The 10,339-nt window shown below is 37.3% G+C and overlaps 1 protein-coding gene across 1 annotated transcript in view; it reads right to left on the minus strand.

The window, feature by feature from the left end:
• Window positions 1-10,339, minus strand: part of LOC104623577 (serine/threonine-protein kinase Nek11-like) — a gene marked incomplete at its 5' end in the record, with an annotated part of 39,002 nt that overhangs the window by 20,843 nt on the left and 7,820 nt on the right. The window contains one exon of the mRNA XM_010290709.1: window positions 10,145-10,283. Coding sequence (XP_010289011.1) covers window positions 10,145-10,283 — 139 coding nt within the window. The remainder of the gene's footprint in view (window positions 1-10,144; window positions 10,284-10,339) is intronic.

Consider the following 10,339-nt stretch of genomic DNA (forward strand, 5'->3'; position numbering starts at 1 on the left):
ATCACAGGGGCACACTTTACTCCATGGAACAGATAAAATAGCAGGAGAACATAAACCAACATAAACTCTTTCATTGCTGCCACCTTCTCATTTCCTGCAGCTAGTTGTCTGACAGTCACATGTACTGAAAGTTGTAGAAACTGAAAGTGGTAGAAACTGCAAGCTAATTCAGTATTTACAGAATCACAGAATCATTAAGGTTGGAAAGGACCTTCGAGATCATCAAGTCCAACCATTACAGCTACTTTCTGAGCAAATTCTCTCTCACTTGGAATTGGCTCCAGCTTCTTACATCACCATATAATTTGGCCCAGCTCCCCAGAAATGCTGTTTAGTTTGATAAGCGAGCCAGAAAACTGCAACTGGGGGGTAGGCTGGGATTCCTTATAAAATGTTTTTCAACACCATCCTGTTCACAGATGTTTTCTTTGCAAGGAAATGCCTGGTACGTCTTTATTTACATCGGCTCAACCTTGAGTCTAAAGTGCAGTGTAATGTTATATTGCCCTGTAAGCAGGACAACTTGGAATAAAAACTACTTTCTTTTTTAAGATTCAAAACACTGAAATTATCTGAAAGTATCTGCTATAGAATCTAGTATATAGTATCTTTTGTACATATACAACCTTGGTGCATTTGCTTCTAATTGCTCCTAAATTCACATAATGTTTTGTAAGTGTTTTTTAACATAATGCTTTGGAAGCAGTGAAGGGATTTCCTGCATAGGTTTTAAAAAGACTTGACCAGAATAATTTTAACTGTGGTTATTGACCACGGTGAATTTTGAGATAGGCTCTATTTATCAATGCCAAACTAAATCAGTATGAAAAATAAATTGGAAAAAAAGTAGAAGCTATAGGGTAGCATAATTTGCTCTCTCCCCATACTTTCAAAGTGTTTGGGGTTTTTGTCCATAACTGCTGTTTAAAGACTTCATTCTGCAATGTGTAAGAGCATGACTTCTTGTAAGAAGCAAGCTGTGAATTTTTGTGAAGCTATGAAAAGATGTAAGTAGCTAGGCATATGAAACAGCACATAGCTTGGCGAAAGGTTTCCTGGGGAGGTTATGAGTAGAGTTCACTTCCTGATGGCCCTCAAATAAGCTAAAGCATTTGAGTAAAATCTTGAAGATAATGATCAATGCTATTCTACATAGAGGTTTCTAAAATACCCTAAACACTAGACATTTTGAAACATCATAAAATTCACAAGGATATCTCTTTAATACTATGGTTGCCCTCATGGAAGAAGGGTTTAAATGGAGAGCTATGTAGAGCTATAACCAAAGCCAAAAATAAGGTCTTCAAAGGCAATTCTTCTAGGGAAGAACTCCTTAAACAAGAATAATAATGTTTCAGTCAATTAAAAAAAAAAACCAAACAACCCAAACATTGATCCATTTTTCTCTCTGTGGCTAAAACGTGTAAACTTCATTAGACCTTGCTTTTGCTGGAAAAAATTAGATTTACTACTCCTTTAATTGAATCTGGGACAAGGTGGGATCTCAGTGTGAAATTGAGCAAAGAAAACAGGAGACAGAGGAGCAGGTCAGAGGGGCACGCTCCCACGCTCCCAGCTCCCAGCGACCCCACAAGAGTCTCAGGAGTTTTGTCACCCCATGTGCCAAGGACAAGTGAAGGACTGGTAATTGCAAATGCCAGAAGTAAACGTGCAAGTTTCTCTCTGCAAGTGTCCCATGGTATCATTTCAGCAAGTAGCAAGTCGGGGAATATGCCTTCTGATCCTGGAAATAATTCCTGCTTACAACACAGATCTGTTTTGTTACAGCTACGGCGGTGTTACCTTGCATGTTATCATACTTGCGTGGTAGCAGTTACACTCCTCACCTTCCCACTAAAGTAACAACAATGTAAATCTGCACACGCAAATATATTCTTCAAGAATAAATGCATGCTTTCTGTGACTCAAATAAAAACCTGTGTTATGTCTGAGACGGAGTTTCCCCAATTATTCTTATTCTTCTTTTCCTGTTCCTAACTTGCATAATTTGATTTGGGCAGGCAAAATTCAGTTTTCTGGCCTCACTCCTTAAAGTGTGGTTCTCTGAGCAAGTACTGTATAAAAATTTTTCATCTTTTTCCACAGACGTGAGCTGTGGCAGAAACTCATCCAAGCCTTAATGTTTAGCTCAGGAAAGGCTAGGACTTCTCCTCTATGCTAGGGCTACTGAGGACCTACTGGTTTTGCACCAAGTAGGGGAACCAATGGGTAACCCACAGTAGAAGTCACTGCAATGCTATCTTCTTGAGACCAGCCCTTCTGGTTACAAGGGATACTATAACAATAATAATGCAGAAGGGTGCCTAATGCCACTTATAAATATTATTCTGCACTATTTTGACTTGCCAGGATGAAAAACAAAACAAGACATGATTTTCCTAAAAGCCTTTGAGTGTGTGATTGCCTGTATGATGATATTTTGGAGTGTTACTCAGTTACCCGATCAGTATGCGTAAGTGCTGTTTTACAGGCTCTAAGCAAAAAGTCCATGTGCAGAGATGCTTAAGGATGTGCTCAGAAATATTACAGGCTTTTAACTGTCCAAGATTTAAAACAATACCTAGACAATCCTTCAACAAAGCTTATAAAAATAACAGAGTAGAAAAAAACCCACATTATTTTATGATGAGTGAACATTTCCTATTTGAGAGTCAACTGAACTTTGCCCACTTGAAATTCAAAGCAATATACCCATAACTTACAGTTAGCAATGGAAATATAGAAAGAATGTATGCAATTACTGTAATGTGCTTAGCTACTTTGGAATTGTAATGAAATCAGAGGTTTGCTAGGTGTAATGTATTGCAACATATTAAGCTAAGGAATTTAACGTTATATAATCTTTGCAGTATACAGAAATAAGAAGGAATATCATACAGATCATATAATATGTCCCTTTAATTTATAAGTCCTTAATTTTTACACTCTTCTCCTGTACAAAAAATTTAAATACCACAAGTAGTTAGCTTAAGCTATTTTGCTCCTTTAACTTGACCCCTTCCCACACACAAACACGTCTATTAAGAGCAGAGTAGTAGTTTATGCAGACCTGGGGCCTTTACAGAAAAGGAATGAAATGGATGTGAAGCCCCTACTGCTAATGTACTGGCAATTAAAAAATGCAAGATACAATATTTTATTGGTGGCCCTTAAGTCTGGTGCTGTTTTGCTGCATCGTCTTTTTCATTCCAGGCACTTAAGTGCTACAATGAGGACAAGATGTTAGAAATATGAATGCATATAGAATTTCTTGAGTACTTTTAAAAAAAAAATCTTCCTCACTCTTGTTTACCATGTTTCACCAGCTGTAAAATTGATATGAATATAAAGTAGCACTTTTAGCCATAAACACCAGTGTGTGGCTTTAAGTTTTCATGCCTGTTAGACTGTAGCTTGTTGAATTTAATGCACCTTACGGCTCGTCTAAAAAGTATGGGGTTTTGGTAATGGAGATAGCTTTCAACCTGATATCTTTCAATGGTAAAAACTGATCCAAATCAGAAGGATCAAAGATGATGGTAAGGAAATGATAGGTTTTGTTCCATTTGTAATTGCACTGAGCTATCTGGAAGCACTTTTAGATACAGTTTATGATTTTGTAGCCAATTTCAAGGCAAGTTCTACTGTAGAAATTGGATCAGAAACCTTGAACATTTAAGTATTACAGTTGTATAACAGGATTATGCCTTGCTCTTCATGCTTTTTTCAACTGCAAAGACTGAGCTTCTCTACCTAGAGGATTTTCTATGTAGTAAATTAAGAAACTTGAGATATTCCACATTAATTTCCCACACGGATAAGCATGCTCTGATAAAGATTTCTCTGGATTCTTTACAAGTAAGTCCCCATAACTAGTGTTTCCTATTTATTAAATACTTGTGCAAATTTAGAGCCAGACAATAGGAATCAAATTGTACACTGAGTTGAGAGGAATTATGCTATAAAATGTGGCTTCATTAGAAGACACTGTAACCAAAGCAAAAGGACCTGCACTCAAATAATTAACGTGATGTAGCGACAGAGCTGCAATTTTCCAACCTACCTAGCCCAGTGTGTGATAGCCCACACAGAAAGCCATGATTGCCTACCAGTACTACAAAATCCATGCAAAAGACGACCCTCAGCATCCAAAACTTCTCTCAATATCCAGTTCTCTGGAAAAACAGGCATTTGCTCTTCTGCTTACTTTTTTTAGAATCACAAAAGTAGACTAGGAGCTCATGAAGATGAACTATATTACTATGCTGGAAAGTAATGCATTACTTACGTGATGGTTCCAGTAGCTCTTTAGAAGGAGGCTACATGAGGAGGAACGTTAAACATCTAATGAACCTGATTAGCTGGAACAGCCTCGTTCTAGCTGGCACAGGAAGGCACTGACCGTATTCATCCATAACATCAAGGCTGGGTGTAGCTCATGGACACTTTTTTTTTGGTTGATAATTTTTGTTCATGTTTTAGAAAATAAATAATTTTATTACAGCTGCACTCATTACCATTCATGGAAATAAGCAGTTAAATATGGACAATTCTTTGTTACAGCATTTTTTTCTGTATAGAAAAGCCAGCACTACAACATGATTTGCCTCACCATTATTTTCACAAAACCGCTATTGAAAGCTAAGTACATGCACTGAACATATAGTGATCTCCAGAAAAATGTACATTGGCATATCTATCCTAGTCAAATGGAGATAATTTCTATAAATAAATGGGTCAAGAGACGGGGGGCGGGGGTGTCTATTAACCAATTCATTGCAAGATGGCTTTTCTTTTTCTTGATAATCTGAGAGGACGAATTGCTTATCTCCTAGGTAAGTATCAGCAAAAATAGGAAATATAAATACAGGTTTATCCTGACACATTTTACATCGCCCATTCTCCCTTCATTGCCATGATTTGCAAAATATGCTTTTTAATATTCAGAAATAATTGATCAATAAAATGAGCTGGAGAAATGTAGCAGAAAAGAAAAAATCCAAATCAAAATGCAAAGGGAATTTAGTTACTAATCATTAGCATTTTTATGCTATTCCTTGAAAATAAAGTGTACAGATAGACATATGTATTTTCAAGACACAAATATTTGTATTTAACACTGAGCCTGGCTCTTTTGTCTCTTGCTTGTACTGGGAGAAACAGGAGATGGAAAAGACATGAAGCTATCTATACTAAAGCAAAACTGTTCCCAGTAGTACAATACATTCTTAACTGCTCTGTCCATCCTGGTTTTAAATTATTTGTTTGATGACAGTTCCATAAACTCCTGGACACATAAGATGAGGACATCAACATTTTTCGATGAATATTAAACACAACTATAAAGTATCTTTCCATAAATATTTAATTATCAAAATATAGTTTCTTTTAAGTTTTATTTCCAATTAACAAATCTAAAAAATTTAATGCCATTTAAAACTATTACATAAAAGAGTTGCAAATGAGCAAAGCCATTTTTCATTGGTTTATACTGACAGAGGTTTACATTTCCAAGGAATGCGTTAGTGGTCTAATTAGCTGAAACAATGCAGTAAGAGTACATACCATTCTAATGAGGCACTTGACATCCACTTCATCCATTTACTCAATATGGTTAATAATAATTACAAAAGTAATTTTTCCAGCTGACTCTTTCTTAAGAGTCAACTCTGTTGCCTATCTTTTTACAAACAAAGGAAACATTTTTTACCCCAGTTTGTTTGACTAAAGATGCGAAATTGTTAAGAAACTTCTTATAGTAACTTAAGGGAAACAGAAATTTAAAGCACGTTTTTAAACCTTCGCTATTAGGTTTGTTACCTACGCACCTGCCATGACTCTCTGAAGATCTGCAGTGTGGAGAGAAGTAATAGCCAAACCAGAAGAATCCTTTGCCCTAGCACACATGCAAAATGCAGCTAAATCAAGGAACTGGAGAGAGGCAAAATCCCAGAACCTGAAGATTTACAGAGATATTCCCTAATAACCCAGCGTGCCTGCCTACTTATCCTGCTGGCACTGAATGCCAAAGAGAACGTCCCAGACTTGTGTGGCTATGAGTTCTTCTAACCATATAGGCTGATGTTTTAGGAAAGGACACTTGATCTCCCCGCAAGCTTGGCCAGCACTGCAGAGCAGCTCTTCAAAGGTGGCCAGCGTGCTGGCCGCGAGGAGGGTAGGAAGGGCGCAGAAGCAACACGGTGCTGGGTCTGCTCTCCTGGAGTTTGTATGCCCAGCACTGCTTTCCAGAAGCCAGGCTGGAGTGCATTAAAGATACAAAACAGGGCCAGGATATTATAACAACATACATATGGAAAAGGAGAAAATTCAAAGAACAGAGTCATGGCTTTATAGCTTAAGACCAAAATAATCGATTGCAAATTGGGAGATAACAGCTTGGAAACACCTTAAGGAAGGAATAAGGAAGGAAGGAACATTCAGGTATGCTAAAAGTGACCAGTGTTAAAATGTATGAATAATACAGAAGTATTATATAGAGGTATTACACAGAAGGATATCACTGCTGCCTATAAAAACATGAGAAGAATAAGCAAAGGAAGGAAGAGAACTACTTAAGCTGCAAAGCAATAAGGCAATGCATCTTAGAAGTGTTGGCATGAAACAGCCAGAAGTAAAAAGGTTCACAAGCACTGCAATATTTTGGCCCAGGAACAGCTTTCTATGAGAGGAGCATGGGGAACTTTCCAGAGTGTATAAAACAGGTCAAATTCTTTAGGAAAGGGGCAGTGCCTAAAAGTAGATGCCTATGGTAGCCGCAGTCTGGACTTCGTGGTCAAATTGAAGCTTGTACTCTTTCCATGGAACAGAAGCAAATGGTGAGAAAGTGCTAGGATTGGGGGACAGCCCTTTGTCTCTAGCAGAGCACCAACAGGAGCCAAGATAATGGCTCTGGAACATGTGTCCTTAATGCACAGCTTCCCCTCTTGGCTCGTTAAAACAAAAATAGCATAACTTGCTGTTCACGTAATTTTTCACTGCTGCCCACTCCCAGATTAAAACTGGATCCCTTTCTTCTTGAGCTTAAGTAACGCAAGCACGGATGATTTTCTGTGATTTCTGTCTGTGAAAGCTCATGTTTCTTTGATCTCTCCCCCTCCCCAAGTTCTTAACTTTCTGCTGAGGCACGGAGGACACTGCAGAACATGTGCCCAGAATCCCAGAAGTGAACAGGGAGAAAGGCAACGGCATGCCAAGGTGTACCAGCCATCCCAAGCTGGTCTGACTTAGCAAGTGACATCTGAACAGTCAGATTTAAAAAGCATGCTCTCACGCAGTCCCATAGAACTCAACAGTGTTCCCAGTCTCTATGAGAAAAGAATAAATCTGCATAGTATAGCTGGATGGCACAGTAAGGAATGTGATGTTGAAGAACTAACTGAATTTTATTGTTAAAAAATAGTATTTACATTGCCTGCAGCATTTCTCTGTAAGAATAAGAATCAGATTATTCCTTTAAGTTTCTGAAGAACTTGCACCAGCCATCCACAATCTGGATGAACTTTTTGTGTAATAGACTGAGTTAATCTCAACATGAAAAGCACAGGGTCCACTCAGATCTCTTTCATACTCCAAAAAATAAAACATGCTTGAAGATTAACAAACTGGTCAGCAATTTTTTATTTCAGACAACTCTTTTAAATGTTCCTCAAGTGCACAGGGGTGCTAATTAGAATGAAAAATGTTCAGAAGATCATTGAAGATTACATAAAACAAACATGGAGAGAAGCTTAAACTTCTTAGGGAAGTCTGCTGCATTTAAATGTTTTTGACATTGCTGAAACCCATTCATCGTGAAGGTGAAAACCCCAAACTGTCATAATGACTTTCATTTATTCATCTACACTGCCTTGTTTCTCCCAGCTTTCAGTAAATATAACTACCATTGCTAAAATTGGATCAAGATACCATGGTTTTTAAATCTACTAACTAAAGCTAAACCTTGAGATTTGTATTTGATACCTTCCCCAATGACATACAACTGTGTTTCATAATGCTTTAGGTAATCTTCAGTGAAAGCAAAGCGTAAGGTGTTTTATTCTCTACGCCTCCCTCTAACCCTTTAAGAGCCTGGTCTTTCAATCTTTCAAGCCCTGCTCTTCTCTTCATGTTGCAAATTTTTTTAAGGATTGAAGGATATGAGCCAAAGATAGTTTGAACTTTCCTCCCTACCTGTTAGGATTGCGGTACTGTTCCCTAGCTGTTCCCCACCAGCTTTTCCCATTCCTGAGAAGATTTTTTAGGTCTGCTCTGAAGTAACTCTGCTGCTGAAGAGTTCATGAATGCTCTATCTCCTGCCTTTCTCCCCTTCCTCAACTGTTTTTAGTTAGGGAGTTTGTTAGTCTGATATTTGTAGTCTAACTTCTGCTAACCTAGTATGGGTTAGCAGATTTATTAACATGTAAGACAACTTTATAAAACCATTTTATAGCCTTGCTTCTAATCTTCTTTTTTTTTCTGTTGTACAGCCCATTGATGAAGAATCAAATTCTATTGAAAAATCAATAACTGGAACTGTTTCTATATTTTCAAGTACAAAGGTGCCATTAATAACTTAATGAATAATTAGACACATTTTCAAGTACAAACGTGCCATTAATAACTTAATGAATAATTAGACATGCAGGACATGCTTGGTTGCACTGAAATGTTTAAAGAAAAGAATAGTATGAATACTGAATAGAATAAGGAAGAGTTTTGACATCAGCTTCAGGAATAACAAGGTATTCACAAAGCAAAGAAGAGAAATCATGTGATTTCTCTTGCCTATCCATAACTCCTTTTTCTCATGAGCCCACCACTACAATGTGAGAGACTCTAGCAAAAGCAATTAAGCATGCATTCAGTTTTATACAATGGATCGACCCAAATTTTGCTTCACAGATATAAATGCATCTAATTTCTGTCATTATAGTTTAACAGCTTAATGACCCTTAAACGCCAACATCAGAAAGAAACAAACATCAGTTTCTTTCCTTTCATAGAATCATAGAATATTTGCATGTTGTTCTGTTTCTATTTAGATATCTTTGTATGCTTCCCCTAGTTCATCTCCCACCCACATTTACTGCTTTCTCTGGGTCCTCTATTTGCAAGCTTCCCCACCCTACCCCCGGGGTGTATTTCTAGCAGCTGGCTTCTCTCCTACACAGGTCATCCCTCCTTATACTGTGAAATAGCAAGCCAATCACATAGACATAAATGAGGTTATGTTGAAAGAAAAAAGCTATTTGCTATTTAAAAAAAACACCCCTACCACAAACAAATCAATTTTGATGCCTTTAATTTAATGGTGTATACCTTCACAGACATAGAGCACCTCACTAAAAGGCAGAGCTACTACAGAAAAGTAGTTTTCATACTTAAAAGTGTGTTAATGCATACTTGCAAGATTCTAAGCTGATTAAAAATCTTTCACCATAACAGTGCTTACACAATGATTCTTAAATATTTAAGACTACAACATTATTTCAGAAACTGTAGAAACAAAACATATAAATGTGCTCTTAAAAATATCTTCCTCATTAAGCACAACATTTCCACAGTCTGACTCTTTTTTAAAAGCTTGACTATTTGTTCATTTATCTACACAAAAGTACATGTTATACAGTACTTTGTATCCTCTAGACAGTAGATAAGTATTTGAGGACAGTATAGATAAGCACAGTTTAAAGAATTTCCATCTGCTTCTCTCATTGTTATAGATAAAGAAAATGGCATCAAAGTGTACCAATGGTACAAACGCTCTGCATTCTTGTACTTACTTTTGCACTGGAGAGATAATGCAGGAAATGTTTTTCTAAGACCAGTCATTTCATATGTCCAAAGTTACAGCTATTTCCTTCTAACTCAGCATCTCATTTGGAGAAGGTGCATTCACCTCCATCGCTGCTCACAGGTCACTCAAATTCTTGGAACACAGACCTCCTGCCACGTAACCTTGCTGTCCATTTGCTGTACATACCTCCAACTAGATTATTTTCCTTCTCTCTTTGTAATTTTTTTGACAACTTTACAAATCTGACCATTTTTTATACTGCAGTTTCCCCACCATAAATTAACTACCAGGAACAAAATCTAATCTTGAAATGAAATTTCATTTCAACATCAAATTTTTAATTCTTACCATGGTCTGTAAGTTCAGACATGAAGAGTTGACTTGATGTCTCATTTCCACTTGGTTCATCATGTCCTATGGACACATTGTCACATGTAATGACTGGCTGAGAATGAATTAGGGGTTCTGAAGTCTGCTCATCAGATTCCTTAGTCAAACGAAGTAGCATGGAGAAACAGGTACAGTTAGAGCTTTCAGCCGGAT

Source organism: Phaethon lepturus, unplaced genomic scaffold (genome assembly GCF_000687285.1).
Source record: "Phaethon lepturus isolate BGI_N335 unplaced genomic scaffold, ASM68728v1 scaffold4437, whole genome shotgun sequence".
NCBI classification, from domain to species: Eukaryota; Metazoa; Chordata; class Aves; order Phaethontiformes; family Phaethontidae; genus Phaethon; species Phaethon lepturus.